Source organism: Stegodyphus dumicola, chromosome 11, assembly GCF_044657685.1.
Source record: "Stegodyphus dumicola isolate Sdum_Otavi_A_Nest chromosome 11, ASM4465768v1".
Taxonomy (NCBI): domain Eukaryota; kingdom Metazoa; phylum Arthropoda; class Arachnida; order Araneae; family Eresidae; genus Stegodyphus; species Stegodyphus dumicola.
In genome coordinates this window covers 104,739,257-104,766,134 of record NC_140778.1, presented here as the reverse complement: position 1 = coordinate 104,766,134, position 26,878 = coordinate 104,739,257, and the positions used below count along the sequence as shown (strand labels likewise).

The 26,878-nt window shown below is 32.3% G+C and overlaps 1 protein-coding gene across 1 annotated transcript in view; it reads right to left on the bottom strand.

The window, feature by feature from the left end:
* Window positions 1-11,062: 11,062 nt before the first annotated feature.
* The window catches only part of LOC118200229 (solute carrier family 15 member 4-like), a 50,871-nt gene continuing 35,055 nt past the window's right edge, over window positions 11,063-26,878 (bottom strand). The window contains exons 5-7 of the mRNA XM_085827034.1: window positions 25,585-25,790; window positions 19,180-19,301; window positions 11,063-11,530 (exon numbers count right to left, since the gene is read on the bottom strand). Of these exons, the coding sequence (XP_085683160.1) occupies window positions 11,208-11,530; window positions 19,180-19,301; window positions 25,585-25,790 (651 nt within the window). The 3' untranslated portion in view covers window positions 11,063-11,207. The remainder of the gene's footprint in view (window positions 11,531-19,179; window positions 19,302-25,584; window positions 25,791-26,878) is intronic.

Sequence of the window (26,878 nt, the reverse complement as noted above, 5' to 3'; positions counted from 1 at the left end):
AGGAAAACAATAAACATTGCGAACATAAAAATCTGCACTTTTTTATACATACTTTAATAAAAGGAAATGTGTTCCTTCTTTTTATAAGAAAAGGAACCCATTTTCCTCTCTAAACTTTTGAAAGTCGATTATTTGCTTAAAAAATGATAAACTATGCCAAGGTAGTAACCCGCCTTTAAAAAAAAAAGATTCACTACAACACTTGGGCAGTTCGCTTACGTAGAATCCGTTCTTTTCGATTGGGTTCAAATGACGGATCTGACAACTCAATGCACATGTGTGGTTAATATTGGTGCGAATAGCTTAAGTGGGTAATCGCACCTCTGGTGCGAATAGCATCGGCGAACGCTTCCGCATACATACAGAAATTTAACATTTAAAATATGATACTTATTGCACAGCGTGTTACTAAACACATCTAAGTTGAATTTAGCTTGTTAAATATGATAATTAGTACAATTAAATTCAGTTACCAGAACAACATGCTATTAAGCATATACAGTTAAAAATTAGCTGGTTCAATATGACATTTAATACAAATCAGGTTGACAGAAAAGTATGATGTTAAGCATATGCAAATAAAGATTAGCATAAAAAAGTAAATGTTAGGATTATTATTGAAATATATTTCTAATTCAATTACCATACAAATATTGTACGGGTTCGTAATAGACTGAATGCCCACAGGTCCGATGACAGGTTAACAACATTTATTTTTATCAAAAGAAACACTTCAAAGTTCTGGAATTTTCTACAGAAATTCTTGGATATGTGTTCACATTATGACAAGAGTACAATCTGTAGTTACACTTCAAACTACTCAGAACGTTAAACATAACGCAATGCAAAACGTATCTAAAGAGAAAGCTAACTCGGATACATATCAGTTCACGCGGAACTAACAACTCGCAACAACAATAAGTAAGCAACTGAGAGCAGACGCTCTCTGTTCGACCTTATATAGTTTTCACTCGGTCGCCGAGATGTTTCTAGTACTTTCTGCTTCTCGAATTATTGGAAAGCACTATAAGGGTCGAATTATGGTTGCAGCTAATATAATGATCAATTACATTGAATCGATTACAATATCTATTACGGTGATACAGGAACTGAACCAAAATGCCGCCAGAATGATCGCCTAGTTTGGCAATTTTTGACTATTATTCACCAAATTTAGGTAAGAACAGTCGCCAAAACCGTTGTCCGCTTGCTGATATCTCGCCAAATTACCGAGATACCTATTTACTCAATGTTAAATGCACTTACCTCCGTATTTCTACTTTAACGGCATAGCTCGTCATGTTACTTTACGCAGCAAAATACAATTTCACAAATAATTGCACTAAAATTGTCTATCTACAAAATACGTAACATTATATTACCAGAGATGGTACACTCTAAAAGGTTTGGTGTACTTATTTAACTACGGCAAAGCCTCGAGGGCCATCTGCCTAGGGAAAGGAATACATTCTAAGGGAAACTGGCTCGTATACACATTACACATAGGAAAGCCACGAAAACACCCAGGCAGCCAGGCCGTTCGCGGAATTCGAACCTCGGCCCGACCTACCAGTGTTCAGCGACTTTACAGCTCGGCCTCTGCTGGCCCACTAACTCTAAAAGGATATAATCTTCAATTGCGCTTAAAACTGAAGTGAATGGATATTGCCGTTTATGTTTAACGTCACGCCGAAATAAAGCATTCGAGTATTATATGATCAACTAGATTTTCCTAGTGAAGACCTTTTTTTTTTTTTTTTTTTTAATTTTAATTTTACTTTCAGAAGCTGCCTGTTCTAGACTAAACTATGCGAAAAGCAATGCTTATTGGTGAGCAAAATTCTGTAAAATCGGCTAATACCGCTTCGCGCATGATCAGTAACGCTTGACGAAGCCAAAAATCCTTTGCTTGAGAAATGTGTTTATTTTAATCTTTAAAATGATAGCAAATTAATTACGCATCAAATTTTTTCTCGAATTTTCTGCATCACTATGAATTCTTTTCGAAACTTTAAAGAATACTATTTTCTCATTTCCTTCGAAACTGAAATATTCTCCTATTGTATTCACTGTGTCATTATTTATTTCAGAATTTCTTGCACACAGTTTTATGGGCATTTACGAACTTTTGTAAAGCTTGCATTATGTATTATTTTTATATTTTTACTGCTTTTCTGCATCAGCTATTTTCATTGCATCATTTCTACATAATCCCTCTCTCTACATAATTTTCTGAACTTTGTAGACAATTGATTGCATTACTGGAACCACTCTGTTATTTATCTTGGATAATAAGCGAGTGCTTCTCAATATTTTTGGCGAATTTTTTCTACACCAAAAAAGAGACAAAGAAGTAATGTTTCCAAAATGGTTGTCTTTTAAAATAACGCCCTTGCTACAAAAAGAACTAAAATTCCTCATGTATTCTTCACTGTCTCGTTTTTAGCGTCGGATGAGTATAGCACAAACAGCACTTGAATGCAATTCATGTAATACCAGAACGTATCGCCCTCCTCCTGAACCTAGTAATGGCGACACCACATGAATTCCGCCAAGTAAGAATAAAAATTTATATCTGACGACTGTCGAACACCTCGCTTTCGAAACTCCTCCTTAGTCAAGGTAGCACACTCGGCGCGTATTCGAGAAGCCCGTGGTTCGAGTCCTGGTGAGGACAACGCACATTTTTTACCTTTCCTGCATCCAGAAATACCTAATGTGTCTACATAGTAAGATGGCTTATAATTTTTTTTTTAAATTTTAAACCCCACGTTCTTCGTAACTACACCACATAAAATTCAATTTAAATAGCAAACCCACAAAATATTTAAAAACAGCATATCTTTAACATTTTCGGTACGTGTATCTTTGGCATTTACGGTATTTCGCCCGCTGGAGATATAAATGTTTTATTCCATACAATGTTGCCACTGCTCGCTTTGAAAGCATTGAGGTTGTTAATCAAAAATTCATTAAAGTTTTACAAAATATGAAATAATAATAAAAATATATAACGTCGTTTTAGGAAAATATGGAATATTTTAAATTAGAACATTAATTAAATGCATTTTTTATTAAAGTTATTATAAACCAATTCGATTCAAAAGTAAGAAATGAAAATTCTTAAGAATTGCATCGTTTGCTTTCAAACAGCTTAGTTTGTTAATGCACAACAGAGAGATTGAGTTCATAAGATAAATGTGTTACATTTTGCTTGATGGCAATAGACTCGAATAAAAAGTGAAAAGATATATTTTTAGTAATTTGACGCAAAATCGCGTTTTTAATAGCCCTTTAGAGCTATTAAAAAAAAAAGTCCACTCCCTGTTTCAGTACTACTAAACACTCCCTCCCTATTTACCCCTTTACACTATTAGATATTCTTTTACCAAATTTGTTGTCATCAGTCTGCTGTACCAGGACAGCTAATCATTTCACTCTTTTTCACACATGCACCTACGCGCACTTTTGAAGGAACATTTTTCCAATCAACCACAGTTTTATTCACCTCATTAATAAGAAGATTCATTACAGCTTCGTATACCTACAAAGAGCAAACAATTACAATATCATTTATTCGAACTGACAAATCAAGCATTTTCGTCTCGTTAGGCTCAAAATGGTATCACCTCAGGTTCCAAACACCGACGTATTTCAACAAAAAAATAACGTATTTTAGCAACGACGTAAATGATGAAACACGTATCAACGTTTGATCACAAATCTTGCAGAAACACTATAATCGCGAACCGGCAAATTTAAACAGCGGCATTTCGTCGACTTTATGATATCAAAAAAGCATTGATTGGTGAAATCATGCGCATGAATAAAGATGCCTATTACATGTCAAAAATGTGCGCAGTTACTTGAGATATTTCCATAATGGTCTTATCGTTAGAATGAAAATAGTAGGCCCAATAGTTCGCCACCTATATCGTTCAGCTAATACCATCTCACAATTTTGGCAACACTATATAAATGAAAGGAACCACGCATAACGGACCTCGAAGAATCATTCGCCATACAAATACAGATTTAATGGGGACTTGATCCGACAAACTCGTAAGTGGGCGTGAAAACAATTCTTTCAAGAAGCGAATTTGCCATTTCATTGGCATTCATTCCACATTACATGTTCTACAACGTGCAGCACCGTGACTTAACGACTGCAATGTTCAGGAACGAGTAAACGGTCGGATAGATATCGTGTCGGCGTGTAGAGTTTCCTGATCAACGGCACAATTCCAACTTTACTGATGAGCGGTTTAAATCCCTAACAACAGGAATTTTCGCCTGAGGATTCATGGTTTTACGATAGCAGGACCGCTCTATGCTCATGGCACGTTGTCAGCCCAGCATATGTTGATGGGATTGGACGATCACATGTGCTCCCATTTCTTACTTGACGTCCTGAGGTTGTTCTAGCAGGATAATGGCTGGCTACACTCGACAAGTTGCCCATGATTACTTAAGTCATGTGCAGATAGTCCTAGCTTTTTACAGGACTACTAGCTAAGCGGACCGGATTGCGCTCAGATTCTAACTTCCATATAGCAGTGCGGTGCGCTTAAAAGAGTTAGCGCAAGCCCTATGTTAATTTCTTCTCGAACTCGGGAGTCTTTTTATTATTTTTGTAAGCTTAATTAGTTATTTCAAGAAACACACGATTTATATACCATAATCAAACTCTAACTTTTTCTGCTCTTTCACAACGAAATTCCTTAAATAGTAAAGATGCTAATGCGATGAACGAGACTACCGCTATTAATAGTCTTGAAGCTGGGTAAGATTTTTCAGTTCGATGAACAATATTTCCACAAGCTCTTCTTTTACCCTACATCACATTTCAGATTTAATAATAATCTCCTTGAATAAAATGGCGGTTATTAAAAAAATAAGCGCCACCGAAATCGGCGAAACTTTTGGGCTGGAATATGATTGTCTTGGCAAACAGAAATCAGAATCACAATATAACCTGATGCCATCCAGTGGAATGAAATGGTATGAAAAACATGAAAGGGAGAAAATGTTCATGTTTGCTATTTATCTTTTAAATAATTTCAGAGAAGAATTTTTTTTCCCCCTGGATACAGAAATGAAAAAGATGTTGCTTATGGTTTTGGCTATGGCGTCTGCATATTTCTTTTATGAATCCTCGCCATTTTGTCATTTAGTGCTGTTAGGTGCATATCGTTGGACATGTTTTCGAACCATGGAAAAGCAAGCTTGATCTTTGTAACAGTATAGTTTTTGAGCGATGTGGGAACGTTTAAAATACTAGCGAGCCAAAAGTCTTATCCTGAAGTTGGGAAACCATCTGCTAGGTGTTGTCTATCAAAATTTGGACAGAACTTCCCCTTTCTTAGTGGTGTAAATTCGGTCATCCCCTGTGGTGCACCATAGGTAATGTTCTCAGTGATGAGATGGCCAAATGATCCTTGGGTTTGTTCTTTTTCGACAAGTGCTTGAACAAAGAAATGTACAGAATTATTAAAATTTTGAATTTTTGTAATGATTTTGATCTTATCTTTCAAACTTAAGTTTGACATGGATGTCATGCTCTAAGATATTACTGAATTTGTCTCAATTTATGTAGATGATACTGTTATGAGGAAAAATTTATTGGGTTATAATAAGAGATAAGTTTTAGAAAGTCTCACAAGGTGTGGTCTTTTTGCGAGATGATATATAATACAGGTATGCTCAAAACAACAGGCCGATGGAGAAAAAAGAAGCTCATCAACATCTAAGATAGTGAGATAGTAAATCTTGTTTGAAGCATAATTGCACAGAATGCCTTCATTGTTGCTTCTTTAGCTCTATCAAGCAGAAAATTTAATTTGCTCATGAGCTAAACATCAAATTCACTAATAAAGATATGTTTAATGGGAAGATTTTATGCAGAAATTAGTGAGTGCATTCTTGATTTAGTGAAAACTGCTCACACACCTATTAAGCTTACATCCTTTAAATCAGTGTTACAGATCTGGTGACATATCTCACTTATTAATATGATGCCACTATTCTGAGTGAAACTTCAGACATCTCTGCTTCAAGCCTACTGATGAAGACAAATTCAAGATATGATAAGGAATAGTGTGTTCTAACCTAAAAACATTTTGAAGCCTTTGCTAGCTTTTATAAATTCACCAAAATTAAGAACATTCACATCTTTGGTGATATTACGTTTTACGAATTTTACTATCAACGGATTTTGAGTTTCTGAACTGTGAGTCTGCGTAACATTTTGTGGTTTAAAGCACCATAAGCCAGCTATAAAATGTGGCCACTTACCTTTTATGAAGAAATCAGTCTAGGAAATATGAACTTTGAAACTAGGAATATGAGTTTAAAATAAAATATGTCCAAACAGGCCTTTTTTTTTTCCCCCCCCCCATATAGACACATATATGTTTCGAGAGCATTTGGGCTAACACCAGTTTGGTCTGAAAATATTAAAAAACCGCATAACTTTAGAACTTCCAGCAGTCTCGTGAGTTTGAAATAAAGATGTTTTATTACCAACAATGCTGCTACTGCTCGCTTTGAAATCCTTGAAATTTTTAAATAAAAAATTTCTTGAAGTTTTACAAAACATGAAATATATATAATGCATAGCTCAGGTTATTTAACAGTTACAATATGATTTTGATTCAGATAATTAATATTCAAAATTTTATGTTCTTTGCCTAATTCTGTTTTGTAATTTTCTTACACTTTTATACTGAGAAAATCCTAAGTAGGAAAGAAAATAATTGATTGATCAAAGTACTTTTAAGTATCATGGAAAATGAATAAATAAATAAAATAAAAAAAATAAATACTGACAAAACTGAGAGAAGGAAACATTTTACTGATTCAAAGTACTTTTAAGCACAATGAAAATAAAACAAATACTGTGCATACTGTTGTGAGGATAAACTTGGTAATGCACCATATAGATGTAAAATAAAATTAAATATTAATAGCTTAAAAACTGGAAGAATTTTCCCAAAATACTCTAGAAATGTTTACAGTAGATTAAGACAATTAAAATAAAGTTCAAATAAAATTTAATAGGAAAAATTATGCTGAAAATCACTAGGGAGAATGGGAAAGACTTTGCTCAATTTAAGTTTCATTAATTCAGTACATTTCATTTATTGCCGAGAAACATTTTCCTTAGTAAAGACTAAAAATTATTGCGGATCTACTGGGACACTAGAACATGTGATGAAAAACCAGGAGAGTTGGCAAATATGAAAGATTATCAATGATGGTTTCCTTATATGAATTTTGTCAAATAAGGATCATCAAAACTAATAGAAATGTTTCCCTTTCGACTCACTATAACCTGCGAGACTTTTTTCATGAATTTTGATGACAACAAAATTTTGATGTCTGGATTTTGCTAGAACACCCTTGTCATAAGCATAACATGCTGTAATCACCACTGAAATTAGTAATAACATATAACAGGTGCATCTTTTTTATTCAGAGTTGCACACATTCTATTTTTTTTTCCTCGCTGATTTCTATTATACATAAAACAGTAAAGTAGAAGAATCAGTTCTCATTCTATTGAAGTTTGATGAATTTTTCATACTATATGTGTTCAACACTTTAGTGACATATAACAGGAGAATGGTAACATTTTCTTTTTTATGCATGGGTGAGGTGAAAGATTCTGTAATTTGCATTTATTGCACAGTAAAAGACAAAAGTCTTTTGAAACTTGAACTAGCTGTCAGGCAGTTTGTGTAAGTATGGAGACAGCCTACTAAGGCTAATTTTTTTATAGCATACTTATAGCAGACATGTGGGTATGTAGATGATTAATAATAAACATTTCAGAGACATCAGGAACAAAAGAAATGATTAGTTACATTTTTGTACTAAAAGAGACATCGATTCAATTAGAAGAACGACTGTACATTTCAATGCCACTTTGACACAATAGTTTAGTTTGGGCTTGTTTCCTCTTACAGTCATATGTTAAATCAAATGGAAGAGAAATATGCCAATGTAATTTAAATTTAGGTAAAAAAGCAAGCTTAGTTTGTAGTAAGATTTGAATAAATCCAGTCCTTTCTAAAGCCTAACAAAATCCTAATATCGTTATTTTTATATTATTTCATTACTATTTTCCAAAATAGATGGCACAATGTTTCTGTTCACTCACATTTTTTGCGCATGAAGAAGAGGGTTAGATTATTTGATTCTGGCAAAATGAAGGAGAGCAATCTGCCCTTAAGGGGAGGGATGCTTTCATGGAAGGCTTTCCTGAAAAAAAGAAACCATGAGGAATATTATTCAAAACCTATAGCGAAATATTTTCTCTCTGTTTTTAAACATATGCTAAGTATTAACACTGTGAAATTTATGAGAAGATTAATGATAGGAAGTAGGTACAAATATAATTTCATAAATTCTTTGTTACATCCAAAATTTAACTTTTAAATTTTGCTTTAAACACAAATAATGCTCCCTATACTTTATTGCTGTTCCAACTAGAACTTTATTTTTCTTGGAATCTTTAGAAAAAATTTATATTTCTTATTTTGGCTTTAAAGATGAAATTTCTTGTTGTCTGTTCTGTTAATCTTGCTCACTGAATGCAGTTTTCTTAATGTGCAACTAAATACAGTTCAGTTTCACTAAGAAGGTTCTCCATGAAGGCAACTCTTGTCATAAGGAGATAGGCCAGTGCTCCTTGCCAAGATTTATGTTTCATGTACGCAATTTTTTTATTGTTTAACATGGTGGTATTACTAAGTAAGGTCAGTGCCCCATAAATCTGAATTAATGATATTTAACTAAGGTTCAACACTCTGATCAGGGCCATGAAATTGTTTTTTGGGGACCCACTGCCATATAGTTCAAATAGCATTAAAATTGGACAGCCATTAAAAGCACACTCTGCTATAGCTGGAATGCTTACTTGGAGGAATTTTAGGGATACTGCATTATATGATACATGAAGAAAACCATGACAGCCCATGTAACTGTCTTTTAACTAAAAATCAAACAAGAGATGGATGATCCGCTCTGGCAAAAGCAAAACCACAGTTCTTTACAGTTCACTGAGACCTATTGTTGGGAAGTGCGCCAAAAAATTTTATTCCTTTTAATGTAAACACAAACATTCTTTCCTTTATTATTTACCAGAAACATCTCTGACCTATTTTTCATGTGTGTTACATATGTATATATGTATGCTTTTGGTTTGCTTCTATTCCATCTAGTATTTAAAAAACGAAACATTAAATAAACTGATGCATCTCGGTGTAACTCACCACCCCTGTTTGCTAATAAATGAGGCTCATTTTCAAATTTTAATTTGAAATTTTTAAAGTTTAATTTGAGATATGCATTGTACAAAGATAACTATAAATATATTTCTACAATTCAAAATATAAAAAAATCAACTGAAATTTTTTAGATATAAATCTTTGATAGCAGGCAAAAATACCTGTCCCTTTCAAGTTTCATGTTATTCAACCTCTTTGGTTCGTAACCTAATTTAATATACTGCATAAAATAAAGAAGTTTAATTATTTTAAATCTGAACTATTAGAATTTTATTATGATAAAAATCAATTACAGAAGTTTTTTTCTTTAACAAAACAATAGAAAAATAATTTGTCTTCCACTTCACGTCAAGTCTGTTACCTTGAGATTATTTTATAAATCTGTCTAAAAGCGGCAGTACATATTCAGTGACAAAGATAAACTAGTCAAGCTAAGTTTGGCTACTTTGAATATGTACTGCCACCCCCTTTAGGCAGATTTACAAAATAATTGTGGGTAAAATAATCTCAAGGTAACAGACTTGACATGAATTGGAGGACAAATTATTTTTATTGGTTAGCCAAGTTTTTTATATAAACATTTTCAATTAATTTTTTTTTATATTTTAAATTGCAGAAATACATTTATAGTCATTTTATTACTCAAATTAAACTTTAAATATTAATTTAGTTTGAATTTTCTTTCTTTTCTTCTGATACAACATATGTAAGCAACATTTGAAAATGAGCCATGAAGTCCACCCCCCCCCTTCTGGCAGTGCAAGGATCTGCTTAAAGTACGTAGATTTATAGGAATTAGTTCCTCGGATTCCCAGCTGTCAGTGCTCTGGCGATAATCACAGATCTGGGTCTTTCAGAGTCATGATTATTCGCTCTTTCATCGCTCCTGCTCTAGTCGCAAATCTGGTTCCTGCAGAGTTTGGATTATTTGCTCTTTTCACTTCCTTGAAACTGCTCCTTTGAATTTCATTTCGAGTCTTTGAATACTCTGTCAAAGTATAGCTATGTATATTAGGCATTACCTTTTCTTATACAATATTACTGTAATATTTATTTAAAATAACAAATTATACTTTTATTTATTTACTAATTTTACTAACATGTTGTAATCAAGAGCTGTGAATTTCTCTTTTATCTTTTTTAGATTTAGTATATGTTTAAAAAGATCAATTTTTCCATCTAATGCACTTTTTCAAGCTTGTTAACCCTACAAAATAGAAGAACCTTGAGCGATATTTGGTATCATTTTATCAAATTAGATAATTTTTAATTTTTTTTTAACATTTAGCATTTTTTATTCCAGAATTTTATTGCTCTATGTAGAAAGGTTTTTTTTTAGGGAATCTCAAACCTACGGTTAAAAGAAATCAGTCCAGGGAGAGAGCGGTTTGGTTGAGTAGTTGCTTCCAGCGATCCCACGCCTTGTTCAATTCTTTCTGCTTTTTCCCCATCTTTGCTCACTGCTCTTGATCCACACCTGTTCTGAGCGCATTCATGAAGGTCATTATTAGTGAGTGGTGAATTGCTAAAAAGAACTGATTCACTTCAGTGGTTCTAATCTGATCTATTAAAGAAGTGGTTTTGTCCATCTCTAAATCAAACTGCAGGTATTTAATGGCCTTATCCACTCAGCCAATGCCTTCAACAATTCTTTCAAAAAAAGTGTTTATTGTATGTAGAAATATGGGAAAGAAACTTAAAAAAAATCAGTTATGTGTATGGTTTTGTATAATTAAAAACACTTCCCAATACCATGGATAAATATCTGAAGATTATTTCATAAAGTTGTAAAACATGTGCTTTATTTGTTATAACAATAGCTAACAAAGAAAAATATCACTGATCACATATATAATACACATTTGTATAATACAATTTTCTACAATCACTGATTTTCGGATCAAGAGAAAAGTTACATCATACTCTTCCTCTTGATACACTACTCAAAAAACTAGATGTTGTAGAATTATTTGGGGCTGGTGGTTTACGAATTTTTAAATTCTTTGAAATGAAACAAAATACAATCAGAGTAAGAAGCTGAATAACAGCAAGAGCAAAGAAATAATAATGAAGTTCCACATAATTAATATTACTGCTATGCATATGTGGCTTGATTATTCTATTAAATATTCCCCAGGCTGCAACCCCAATAAAACTTCCAATACCTGCACAGAAGTAGTACAGACCCATAACAGCACTTTGCATGGTACTAGGTGCTTGTGAGCAAGCAAATTCCATACCTAAAGAAAATTTATTAAAAATTAAACAAATAAGACATTTAAATATGAAACTGCATAAAATTTACATATTTTCTATTTGCAGAATTTCTAAATAATTTAGGAACAAAGAATTTTATATGGATATTAATTTCAAAGATTTGAATCTTTATTTTACATTATATATTTTGTTCAAATTTTTAATAAGACGAATCTTTAGAGAATTTTTTCTTCATAGAATGCAAAAAGATAACGAAAAGTATAGAATCATGATATACATAACTGAAAGGAGAAGATGATATCTAGGAAGTTTAATATCATGGTTGATTAACGTTATTTGTGAGAATTTGCATGTGGCATTGTGATATTACAAGCATGGACTTGCTACGTACTATGTGAATTAGATAATCCAATTTGTAATGCCAAGAAACAAAATTTTGGGTAAAAAATTACTTCCATGAATAAACCAGTTAAAAAAAAAAAAATAGCATAGACCTTTTCCAGACAGCTTTCCTTACCCTTTATACAGTGGACTAAACAAAATTGGTTACATGAAACTGAGGATAACAGCAAATGCTGCTTATTTCTGCTGTTCATGTAACATACGTATATATAAGCAGCAAGTTTTAATTGATGTTTAAGCAGTATAACATATTTATCAATATTAAATGTTATAAGAACCTATACTGCTTAATGCAGAGTGCACTTTCTCTTAACACACTAGCTGCCAATTACCAAAATAATGTGTAGCTTGCATTCTAGCCCAGGGCATTAAATACAAGATAACTCAGAGATGATGCATACAGATAAATCAAATATGCTTCTGAGACTAGAAACCTGAAACTGGCCATGGCGGTTGACATGATTTGAGCTGGGTGACAAGAAGTAATTTGTTTTATATATAAGCATAAAGCCATGGTAACCCCAAACAGCAGAAAAATATTACCAAACATCCAAAGCCACACTGCTTTTTGTGTGATCACCTCGGTATGTGATGAAAGGTTGTAGCCAGAGTTGGGTTGCATAATGGGTGTTTGTGATTTTCTGAACAATATGAGAAGTCTGCCATGATGTAAATTATGTGCATTCACACAGTTTTGTATTGTCTTTTTTTTCATTGTTTGTCCTTCTCACACCTTTTCTTTATCAGTGCTGTAGCACCAAGATTTTTTTAGCTTCACCTATCACTCTAGTGCCATTCATAGATTTTGACTTTGCTAATCAAACTACGGTGAAGCTACTGGAAACTCAAAATTTGTTCTCTGCAAACAATAATTGTGATAACTTGATGGTTCTTCTTGTATTCTTAAGCATAAAGCTTCTAATTCTTATATTGAGTTACATTCCGATCTTCTAAATAATGCATTTGATAGGGGCTCATATACAAGGCAAATTATTTTATGATCACATCGCATTCTGATGTTTTAGGCAAATTTTCATGAATAGTCAATTCAAAAGTTCATGTAGCAATCAAATTTAATGTTTGTATAATCTAACGAATTGGAATTATCCTATTGACCATGAAATTGTCGCCAAACAGTATAATGCAAGGCCAATTATGTATAAGTGGGACTAATAACACACTTATAATGTAATCCCGATTGATTCTTGATAAACCACCTTTTGTTTTTATGAACAAAAGGATATAAATGAATTCTTGTTGCTATCTATATATATATATAACAAAGTGAGTGTGTTTGTTTGCTAATAAATCAGTCACTACTACAGCTATCGTCACCAACTTTCTAAAAAATTTTTCTGGGTCATGGAAAAACAAAAAGTGAACTTAAAAAAAAAAAAAAAAAAAAAAAAAAAAAAAAAAGACAATTAAAAATGCTTAAAATGCTAATTTTAGCCCTCATTTTTCAGAGTGCCAACAGTGCTGATATCAGCAACAGTGATATATCAATAACAATGGCTGCATGCCATTGTTGCTGATAGAATGAGAAAGAATTAATTTATTTTTATGTGGGTTCCATATTGCATCAGACTGAAAAGTGCACGACTATGAATCGTTTTTTGCTCAAAATAGTGATGTATTTGTTTTTATTTTTGCTGATCCAAATGGCAATTTCATATGTCATATGTAGGGTTTGACGGGTTCTCAAACCCAGTTTTTAAAGCAAATTTGTCACATTCGAAAATCAGTTTTCTTAATTAAGAAAGAGGTTTAAAGAACTGATATTATTATGTAAATTTAATTTTAAATTTATTTGATTTGCTATTCATTCTATGCAAATGGTAGCAAACATATTTTTTCAATGTTGTGCATTATGCACTGCGCACGTGGAAAAGACATGCCTGATTTATTTTATGTTAGTACATACCTGCAATACATCACGACAGGTTTGCTTAATATTGTAATGTGAAAACTGGAAACAAAAATATATAGTTGTTATATTTGGTAAAAATAACATAAGTATATTTCTAATTTGTGTTTGTATTTTCTATTTTACATTTTAAAACTTTAATTTTATTACATAAATTTCTTCTCTCAAAAATTAATGTAAAATAAAAAGTTCTGGCTTCTGTCTAATGGGATTTTAAATAAAGCAAAGAGTGTTAAAAGTAATTTTCTTTCGCAATGTTTTGACATAAATTATATCTTCTTAGATTTTGACTTTGATACTGATTTTGTTTTTTGTTATTTTATATAAATTAAATAAAATATTTTCCCCTATTCTTTTTTTTTTTTTTTTTTGACAAAAAGCCGAAACCTGGTTAAAACCGGTTTTTTTTGGGGGGAAGTACTGAATTTGAAAAAACGGTTTTTAAAAAAGTCGGTTTTTGTATAAACCCTAGTCATATGGGCATATATACCATATGATTCTATGATTACATACTCAGTTGTGGTACGTGTATTGAATATTACTTTGTTTCTTTGGCATTTTTTATGTGTTACGACACATAATATTCCTTATGAACGAATTTTCAAATGATGTCATGAGTAAAATAATACATTACTCTCAATCTACCTTAACCGGGCATGGGGTACTTATTCTAGTATAATATATATATATATATATATATATATATATATATATATATGTATGTATTAAAAAATGCTTAAAATGATGATGATGATGATGATTAAAATTTTGAAACTACTTTTTAGAGAACTGCAAATGGTGGGCTATTTGTAAAGTTAATGAGATCCCACTATCAAAAACTGTATTATTAGACATGATGTGGTACCTGAAAATGGAAAAACAATGGTGATGCAACACAAGAGAATACACATTTCAAACATGAATGTGGCTCGATGGCTATAGATTCACATTTGTAAATGCCCTCCAATTTATTCACAGCTGATGGCTAGAACTGACATGTGTTAAATAGGTAGATAAACAACTGGATATAGTCGATAAAATAGTAATAGACTGCAGCAATTACTTGCCAGAAGTTACTCATAGCATTTTAAACACAGTTTTCATTACAATCAAAGAGTCTAATAAAATAGCAGAAACCAGTGGAATTCCTTTTATGAAGCCGGTCAAATACTGATCATTTATTAAAAAAAAAAAAAAGTTTATTCCTTCAGAAGTTTGCAGGAATGTTTTGTGTAACTTTAGCAGGATATGTAGAAACTTTCATGGTTTGATATTTGCCAGTTTTCACGGTCAACAGATTAATGCATATGTACTAATATATCATTTCAAAGGATGGCAGAACAGAAAAAGAATGCTTTCCCATAAAATTACAGGCACAAATCAGCATTTTTATTCATGTCAGTATACAGACTGCAGAGAAGAAAGGATTAGCTTTTGTTACAGCTACTGCATTCCCCTATGTATAGTTCACTTTTGCTTAGCTTGCATTTGTTAATTATAAACCCTTTATTTCATAAAATTAAAAACCCTTTTTCGGTCATCATAAAGCACAGATAATTGAATTAATGGACTAGGAGACACAGTGAAACATATAAATATTATATACAGCTAGTCTACTATAAAAAAATCTGATGTGCCTAGCACATAACTTGTCATCAATCCCATGTTAAGACATGGAATGGGCAGAATGTCTCTGGAGCTTTTAGTAAACTAACACTTCCAGTTGATCGCCTGTAAATAAATTCTAATTTACTTATAAACTTTGAGGCTCAATGCTAATTATAAACACTGCTTATTTTTTATTATTCTATTCTCTCATACAATAGACAATGAAACGTGCTCATGTAAACATCAGTTCTCATGCTTTGAATTGAAAATATCACATTGATCATAGGATATTCTCTTTTTATATTCGACGTTTCGGATAAACAAATCAATGAATTAACAATCACAAAATTTTTAAAAGCAACATATCTCTAGAATTCAAAATAGAGTGTTAAGTGATATCATAAATTCTTTATATATTTATTAAATTCCTTTAAAAAAAGTGATTCGGCACAAAAGTGAAACAAACACAAACTGAGAACCCATGATGAAATATACATCTGTCCTGGTTTGAATAGACACTTTTCTCTGGTTCTGAATGGCAACACAAAAATCAATAGAAGTGCACTGATTTAGACAATGCTAAGTGGCAACAGTGTAGAGTTTGGAACTTCCTTTTGATTTGTTTCATCTCATCCACAGCATCTGAGCTGTAGATTCTAGATTGGATTAATTTGTTTCGTATTCTAGCAAATTCCCTTTTGAACTGGATTGAAAGTTGATTTAGATAAAAACACTACTGAACCACACATGTAGAAATTTAGATGCAGCAGTTAGGTTATCTGTAGAGCTTTGTTAGATATGCCCCAATATTACTGTCTATTGAAGAAAATTTAACTGCTTCATAATAAGAGCTCATCTTCAAAATGAACTTATTCTTGATACATTTAACATAATTCCAAGAATACATTTAATGTGTATAAATGTAATACATTGTTCCCAATTAGATACTTATTTTATCTATAAAATTTGAGAAGTTTTGGATTACCTCATAATACATTTTTTATGAAAGTCTGTTCACAGCTTAATGTAAAGTACACGTCTAGTTTATCTAATATATTATTCCCAGGGACACAAAAGTCTAAATACTAAAATCGAAAAGCTTTGAATTACATTTCAGTATAGTTTTTTCATTAAAACATTATGGACTTCAAGCAGAATATCATTTTCAGTCGTCCATCAAAGATTTCTATGGGTTCCTGTAAGTACCTCTATGGGCCGGTCGATTTTACCCTCACACCTATTCTACTCTTTACAGGAATGTAGAAAATATAGACATGCATTAAATACAGATGAAAATTTCATATAAGAATTATTGTGGAAAAAAAAAATCACAGACACAGACAGACATCATTGCAAAAACAATAAAAGTATGTTGTGGAGACTCTCAATTCATGTTTACTCACTGAAAACCCACTACTGAATCTTTAGACTGAAAATATTACCTCCGTTACCTATATAAACATTAGTGGGAAATAGCAAGTCCTTTTCACTTCCTTGTATGAAGTAAAAAGGAAGTATTTTACTTTAGCTTAGCTACCAAGTCCATGGACATTTTTTAGGTTTAAAGTCCTGGTAGTATAAATAGGACTTAATGGGCTTCAAGTAAACTACGACTTCTGGTTGTCAAATTTCATCCAAAACTTAACCAGCTTATATGAATGTTGAAAATGAAGAAATGTATTAAATACAGATATTAAAATTTTTTGGAAGTTTTATATAAGAGTTATTGTGGATGAAAAAAATCATTTCAAATATACACACACACAGCCAAACATCATTCTAAAAATAATAATAACATTGTGAGAAGCCTAATTTGTGCTTTTTCACTCAAAACTCACCAATTCAAACATTACCTTTCTCGTCTATGTATATAGGTTGGCAAGAGGTAAAATGTTTGGTTTTATAATAAAATGGAAGAGATTTGCAACAATTATAGCTGTAGTTGACTGGCGCATTAATTGGTATTATGGTAAACATTGGAAGTAATTCACTGTTTCAATTAATAATAAGAGAACAAGAGGCAGCAAAACATTCTAAAGCAATAGAAGAAATGATGAAATAATGATAAGTTATCACATCAGACTAAGCTTGAGTGTAATTGTAATAAATTATTCAGCCATTAAACTCTGTTCCTTATTTTCAAGTTTTTGAGGATTTCTGATAATGGGACAAGCTGGAGCTGTGTGAAGTCAAGGGGAGTCATAAAAAGTAATTCTATTTACTATCAAAGAAATGCTATAGCCATTTTTCTATAAAAATATTATAAAAACTGAACAGTTCCAAGGGGGAAAAGTAAATTCACCAGGAAAAATCTCAAATCATATGCTTCATTCAGCGGCACACTTTATACAAACAGTGAGGCAATACAGTGATATACAGTCAAAAGTCGTTAATCCGGACTCGTCGGGACTTCGGCGATTCCGGATTATCGATTTTTCCGGATTATAGATCATCAGTTTAAATCTCGTAAGATGGCATGCAGAAATTCTAAAATTAAAAATATGAAGCCGTAATTTATGAAATAAAGAACAATTATGATCTAAAGGGTATCAAAATTTGCAAAAAGAAAAAGCTTAATATTTATTTGTTTACTTTATTAAACATTTCTTTCAATGTAAGTTGTTTAAGTTTTGCTTCGTTTCATGTGATAATACTTTCTCTTTAATTCTATTGAACAGACATAATTTCTTGTTCAGTTACAAAGTTCCGCTGTTCAAGTCCTATAATTGCTGTGTCGAGAACACCGACTAATTTGTCAATCAAAATTTTTTCGTTTTTAATAACCTCTGTCACTTTTCTTCGCTATCGGAAGTGAATTATAATGACGAGGAACTTGTTTTAAATCATATGAAAGAGGGAGCATATCGAGATGAAATACTACATTTGGTAAGGAATTATAAGCCAAATAAAATAAAAACATCTGCGCTGAAGATAAGGATAGTGCTGACAGATCAACTTCCAATTCATTACGCGGCCCGCCGCGGCGTTCCCCCCGCCGAGCAGCGTGAAATTGATAAACAGATTTCGGATTTCAAAACATACTTTCGCTTTAGATCCTTTACATATTAACAAATATATATCGGAAATTCTATTTGATATAATCGAAAGTTTAAACTTACTTTTATAAAATTGCTCTTACAGTCTGCAAAAAATAATAAGCCGTAACCAATTCGAAAATTAAGGAACAATGCAATCATCAACATTAACTGAAATAGATAATTATATAATTTTAGCTTATACGTCCATTATACATAAAACGCGCACGCGAAAACGTATTCTGCACTTGCGCACACTCACATGCGCAGTCATAAAAGGTCTTACGTGCACGCGTAAACGCCTGTGCGCATGTGTCAACGCGGCGCATGTGCAGAAAGTTTTTAGTTTTGAGGTCCGGATTATAGATCATTCCGAATTATGGGTGTCCGAATTAACGACTTTTGACTGTATAACACATTCCATTTTTGGCCATCTCTATGAAATTTTACAATGCACTGCAGCCATTTCAACTATATTTCAAAGTATTCGCCACTAACTGATGCAATCACTTGATGCTTCAAATGAGGCTATCTGAAGAATGATAATTTTATATGCAAAAATTTGCTTCATGTAACTTCCTCAAAAAAGAAAAAGGGGAAAAAGTTCCTCATTTATTCAATTTTATAATTTATCATGACTTTATAATGGTTTAATCATTAATATAAAATAAATAAATAACTAAGAGTGAAATTTACTTACCACTGACACTTGTAAACACTTCACTAATGCCAATTAAAGAATACTGAGGAATTTGCCAAAAAATTGAAAGGTCAGCAGCAACATATAAAGTGTTTTCTATGGTTTGATTAACAGTATGTTTGCTACCAAAAATAAAAGAGAATATCAGTATTATTTAACTTTATACTAGCACTATTGGGAAAACAGAATGCCATCCTTGAAGGGGGAAAACCCTTTTATACAAATATTTACACTCTGATAAAACTATAGACAGACATTCAATATGACACAATTCTTGATAAAATTTGTAACATCTTCAGTTATCATTTACATCAAAAGTATTAAAGAAATCTTTAACATACAACTTAAGTAATTATAATATATAATTTATATACTAGTTAAAAAGATTTTTATACTTTTTGATATAATATTAACAGATATTTTAAACCAGCAATTATGGATTTAAGAAATATGTAATTATGGATTTAAGAAATAAATAAGAAATATTTTATATCTATTTTTACTTATTCAAATTATACCAAAATGCTAAATAATATGCGAGTACTTGCTCTGAAAAACACATTTTTTATTTGCATTTCACTTTTAATATTCTTTAAATAAAATATGACAATGTATATTGATATGTAATTACTAAAACTCCAATTAATAATTAAAACTTCCTTAAAATTTAGAGTTCTATCAGAACTAGATAATTTCTACATTATCATACTTGAGAAGAGAAGTTTATTTAAACTCTTTGACCTGATTTTGCTAAGAAACCAGATTAGAATTACATAGAGTATCATTCTATGCTAAAACATAAAACTGCATAGCATAAATAATCTGCTTATTAGTTTTACTTCAAAAATTTCTAGATGATGAGGCATTTTCTATCAAATTCACAGTAAGCTAAATTGACTTATAAAATAATATCTTCTTGGCTTATATCAATCTCAAATCCTTCTACTGATTGACTTAACAGAAACCTTATTAACTTATTTTATTTTGGTATCAGTATAAATAATTATGAAACTAATTATAGACTAAAATAATGAGATTTTCTAAGTTTTTAAGCACCCTAAATATCTGCGCATTTCAAAAACATACACTAGTTCTTTTTTTTTTCTTTTTCTTTTTTTTTTTTTTTTTTGCTTTAAATTTAACAACTGCAGCCAAATGCAATTGTTAATTTTATAATAATACATTTTCATCTCGGGTAAATTCTCAGTTCTGTTTCTTGTAGGATAAATATGCAAGGCAAGTCAGAAATATAGACGGCATTACTCCTTTCTTTAATTGAAAATGTGAAAGAAGTACATCCCCCCCCCAGACAATAGGATCATATGAATTTGCCTCTATCTCAGATATGGGCAAACTATGGCCCGCAGATAGAATTTTAATTTGTCGATCTGAAGCAAATTAAAAGAAGTATATATTTATATATACATCTCATTTTCTACTTTGTTTAAATACTATTTTTTTTCTTCTTTTTTTCATAGGACTGATTATCTTTTTATTTTCTCTATTTTTGTTCTACAAAACATAAATCGACGGAAATAGCAAACTTTCAATCAGTAAAGTGTTAAAAGTGGAAGTTCTTTGACAGTTATAGCTGTAGATTGGCACCAACAAGCATTATCTCTTTCTCGAGCAGACATATGCAGGGTTCATAGCCACATTTTAAGCACCTTTCAAGCACATTTTAAGAAAAAAAATAAGCACCTGTCTAATTACATTATACACAACTGCATAACCTTAAAAGAAAAATTAGACTTGCAACTTAAAATATGAGCAATGCAATATTTATTACGAGAATGAGCATTACCTCAACCACAGAAAACAATTAACTTTTTTTTTTTTTTTTTTTTTAAATTTTAAATGACAGTTCAATTTACAGAATTAGTTTACAATGGGAGGGGAAAAAACTATGCAGAACTAAACTATATTACAAGATTTAATGATGAAATTTCAGTTCAAAATATAGAAAATAAATAATAATAAGCCATATTAATTGTATTTGTTTGGCACCTAATAATAAATACAATTTATTTTTGCACTCATATTAATATTTAAATAATTTTCAAATAATCAAAATTCTGAACATTTTCTAAATTTTCATCGCATAACAGATTTCCCTTAACATATATTCCAAACAAAGTAATTTAAGCAAAAAAGGGGAACATTTTTTAAATCAGGAGATGGGATATTGCTTCATGCAGTCATCCTTTAACAGTAAAAGCTTAACTAACCCGCATACTCGGAAGCTGCCGAATATTCTGTATAGTCGAGCATAACTGGAAAAAGAGGAGTGGGGGATATTGTGGTCGTTCTTTAGATTTCTCAGCTAAATAAATGATTTTGACATTTCGATATGTGCATCATATAAAAATAGACCAAACGGAACTGAGATATATTCTGCTTAGAAAGCACAGTAAAACTCTTTTAAGTGTTAATAAATAAATCTCAGACAGAAAATCAAAATTAATTATCTCTGCAAAATACGGCAAACATTATTGCACAATATATGTAATTATATATGCACAATAATGTGTGGCATAATTCTTCCATGCGTGATTATAACGCAATCAGAATCAACAGGTGCCGGTATTCGGAGAATAAAGAACTAAATAAAGGAAAAGAAGAAAGAAGGAGACTTACTAATCTGGGGTGTTTTTGATTGTAATTTTGAACAGACAGCGTTAAATTTCCGGAATAGAATCATTCTTCTTGGGTTGGGTAGACCACAAGACTTTTAGTTTTATTCAATCCAGATTAGACAGTGACGAAAAAAAAAAAAAAAAGTCCGCTGCTTCAACATTAGAGATTTTGAAAAAGAAAAGAATACCGAATGTACTGGAATTTTCTATGGTTTTCGCAATTCTTAGACCAATAGAACTACGTGCACCTGTCCGAACTCTCGCACACACCATAGGTTACGTTAATGCAGAGAAAGGGTGAAAAGCTATTTCCGGGAGTTTGATTCACCATCTGACGTTCCATATAAGGAAGAAAAGTTGTTTATTTAGTTTTGGCTTTGGTACGGGGGAAAAATGCGTGTTCATTAAAAAAAAGCACTAAAAGCAAAAAATAAGCACTAAAAACAAAAAAATACGGGCTTTAAAGAAAAAGTAAGCACGTATAAGGGCCTTTATATTTTATTTTCAAATATAAGGACTTATAAGCACTTGTAAGGACCGCTACGGACCCTGCATATGGGAATACAATACAGACCTCTTAGAAAAAACTTAATTATCTTAACTTAAACGGTTTGCTCGGCAGCTATGAAGATGGCTTGAAAAAACTGCATTTTTAGTTCGAACCCAGATTTCAGTGCCAGTCAAAGAGAACTGGAAATTTTTACCATGCCTTTCAATGTAAACTGTAAAGCAAGGAGGTCATATTTGCAGCTTGGATTAATAGAGTTGCAATCTAACAATCATCTTAAGCAGTTGTTTCTAAATATGCCAAAGTTAAGAGTTTTGCAAATCGTTATCGAAAGTAAGTTTCCAAATTTAATATCTTATGCCCAGAAAATCACTGCTATGTTTGCTTCACCTTATATACGTGAACAAGTGTTTTCAACTATAAACCTTAGAAAGAATTATTTCAGGAGTAGACTGACAGATGTGCATTTAGCCTCGTTCCTTACAATCAGTACATCTCACTTCGAACCTCAATATAAGGACTTTTAAAAATGAAATTGCAATTTCATTTATCTCATTAACATATTTAAATTGTAATTCTTGTATATTGTGTTTAAAATTTAAGAAAAATTTTTCTTCGTCCGCCAAACCTTTTTCTTTCGATTTTTGGCCCGCAACCGAAAATGTTTGCCCATCCCTGCTCTATCTCAAAATCTTCACACTTGAAATGACATTCACAAACGTTTGATAATTTTAAATTGCTGCAAAGTAAGCCATTTATTCATTAAATGCTCATCAAATGCGAAGTTGCAGACTCTGACATGAAAACTTGCATTCAGGAATAATACACAAGGAAGGCATGATGATAATACACTTCTACACTGGTGAAAGAAATTAAGAGAATTTGCATATTTGATCTACGATCTCCAGAACTACTCGACAGATTTTAATAAAATTTGGTGTGAACATAGGTTGGTATAAAACAAACAAAATAAACATTCAACAGTTATACTAGACATATACGTTCGTGTGTAACACTTATGGGAGTCTGAAGGTCTGAAACAGCGGTTGCAGAAGACATAAAAGAAATAGGTTAATAGGGGGTATGGTCCCCTCTTACAGCCATACAGGCCTCGCAGCGTGATGTCATACTGGAAATAAGACAGTTTATCAGTGCCTGTGGCAATTGGTCCCACTCATTCAGTAACGCTGTTTTCAGTTCCTGGATGGTTCTCGGAGGGGTGTAGCGAGTTGCAATTAGCCTCCCCAGACATGCTCTATATGTTTGAGGTTTGGAGACCTGACTGGCCAATCCATCCAGTGAATATCCTCACTCTCGAGAAATTCGTCGACCAGAAGAGCTCTATGTAGCCTTACGTTATCGTCCAGTAAGATGAACTCGGGGCCCACTGCACCTCGGAAAAGGCGAACATAGGGCTCCAAGACCTCGTCTCTATACCTCACACCAATCACAGAGCCTCTGTCAAAGATGTGGAGAGGTGTGTGGCCATTTAACATGATGTCTACCCAGACCATTACACTGCCACCGCCATAATTACTGATTTCGCGAGCATTGGAGGGTAGGTAGCGGGTCCCTGGCTCTCTCCAATTGAAAAAACATCGAGAATCGGTGTTTAGGCTAAAACGGGACTCGTCGGTGAACAGAACAGTCACCCATTGCTCCGTACTCTAATCACTATGCTGCCTGCACCATGCTAATCGGACTCTCCTGTCTGGGATGCAAACATCTGGTCTTCTGGCAAATAACACTCTCTCATTCAGTCTTGGAAACAGTCACCCTTGTTACACAGGTTTCTGTGGCTGTATACAGGTCAAGAGACAGCTGAGAAGCTGTAGCCTCTCTGTTATGCCTCACTAAAATGGACAAATAGCAATTTTCTTTGGCTGTCATGGCTCTTGGACGACCTTGCCCAGGCTTTCTTTCGATGGATTCAGTATCCTGGAACTGTTCCCATAGGTTACACAAGACACTGGGTGTTAAATTAAACTCTCTGCATATCTGGATTTGCGATTATCCTGCCTATAGCCTCCCTGCAATTCGCCACCTCATTCCATCATCTAAACGCTGGTGGTTACTCATTTTTACTGTTCCGATGTGAATTTAACCTAACGCTGCAAGATAACACCAAGAAATTCACCGAGCTGGCAAATGCAATTCGTCTTACCCTCCATGTGCTTATAAAGCCTGTTTTTCTGCTGGCTCCGCCTACACACACACACACTTACGTATTTGCTGTACAAGATTTTCATTTTTATATAGAAGCAGAGGTTTTTCCTTCAGTTCAATTCAGTTCTTTTTATGCAATTCGATAAACTATGCAAATTCTCTTAATTTATTTCACCAGTGAGTGTATATGAAAATACATAGACATAATAATGCATCATTTAGGAGTTCACTGAACTAAAAAAAGAAGCATTAATAATACATAAAGTACAGCTAACAGCAATAAGAAATAAGGAAATACTATGAAGTAAAACAATTTATGATGTGATAGTAACATTTTTTGTTATTCAAATTTCAGGGAACGTCATTTGTGAGAATATTACTGAGGGTAATTTAACCATAACATCACAAATTTATTTCAATTCAATGCTTTTCATGTTTAACCCATTTTCATGCCCTCAGTTGCCTTGGTATGGTGGTTAGCAATGCAGACTGAATACCTTTGAGATCTAGATCCTGGAGAAGACACAGATGTTTTAAAATATATAGTGCTTTTGTGGTGAGGTATTTAAAACCTTTCAGCTGAAAGTGTCCTTCAGAGGCTAGGAGAAGAGGGACGTGAGACCCTTAAACTCAATCCCCATAGGGTGTTCTTGATCAGAATTGGGATATCGTGGGGAAAAAATTATACCGTTAACCTGCAGAGTGCTCAGTCAATAACAGATACTAAGTACCCTCTCCTTCTAGGCCATATTGAATTTCACAGACTGTTTTCATTTAGACAGAGAAGATAAATAATAACAACACAAATAACATTATGCTGTTTTGAAATGATTTAAGTAACAAATTACATAAAATATAAAGCAGAAAATTTTTGCCACATATGCTTTAAATCAGAAATGAGCTTCTATAACATTAAATGAAATAAAATAACATTTAACAGTTACATGAATCTGTATTTCATATTTAACACTGACTTACTAGAAAGTTTTACATTAATTAAAATATTTTCTGAAGTACATCAGTTTTGTTTATCTTTTTAAGAAAGCATATTACAGATTAAAAATATACAGACATTTTCAAAATAATGTAACTTACTTATGAATAAAATCAAGACGCCAAATCTCAATGCCTCCAGCTATAAACATTGAAAGTGTAGCACAAACCATACCAAATGCCATTCGTGTTAATAAGCCAATTTTAATACCCTGTTTATCCAAATAGGGATATATGACTTGGTTCATTAAAGGTATAAATATTATTAGAAACAGAACATTGAACAGCATGAGCCAAGCTGCTGGTATCTGAAAATATAAAAAAAACTATGTTTTAATTTAAGATTCAAGATTAACACCTGAACACCACTACAGCCAACTTTTTTTCACCTATTTGTAAATGTTGCATAATGGAATAGCATATTTCTTTGATATCATGAAGTAATTTTTTTCTCACATAAGTATTACTAAAAATAAGGTGCATCAAAGTTATTTGAAAGTAAATTTTACGAATTACTAATAGATGTATTATTGGTGTAAGAAAATAAGTTGTTATTAAACATATTAGGTACACATAATTAAGCATTTTATATCATTAATTTTATTTGATTTGATTTCCCCTCGCCTCATTATTAGCCATCTCAAAATAAAGGATGCATCTTAGTATGAAAAAATACAATACACTTAAACTTTTTGATAAATAAATACTATCTGCATAGGTGAAATTCTTTTTTATCATTGTTCTTTTGTAATAAAGAATTACAGCCCTCTGTGCCTTTAAAAGCCATAAAAAATAATAAGTTCTAAACCATTACAGTATGCAGTAGAATCTGTTATAAATATCTATTATTAAATTCTATTAATTTAAATACAAGGTAAGACATTTTTTGGAAGAACAAAATCAATGTTTCTCTCTCAAGGTGAATATTAACCATGTGCAGTGATACACGTTGGCTGCCGCGTACATTTTACATAGTTTGCCCATGGCGGCAATATGATTTTTTTTTTACTATGCAATGTATATTATATTGAAATATTATCTAAGGAAGATAAGAGAGTTATATAAATGTGTTTAATGTATTTTTCGTGGTGGTGGGTCACTGGGACCCCCAAAGCGCTGTGGATAATTTTGCAATTTATTATACTTCAAACCATTATAGTAACAATGGTGTTGTTTAAAAATTTATTAGTATCGATATTTACTATAATTATGTATTTTTACTATTGGTTGCATTGCCGGTCATCGGTGACCCCACACGGCAGTCAACGTGTTAAAATACACCGACAGTTTCTTATGATAATTTTGGTTTTCGGTATAGATAGTGACTTTAGAGAATATTGCTGTTGGAGAAATTTTATTACTGCAGGGGTGTTTGTGGGACCCCAAAAAATCCCCT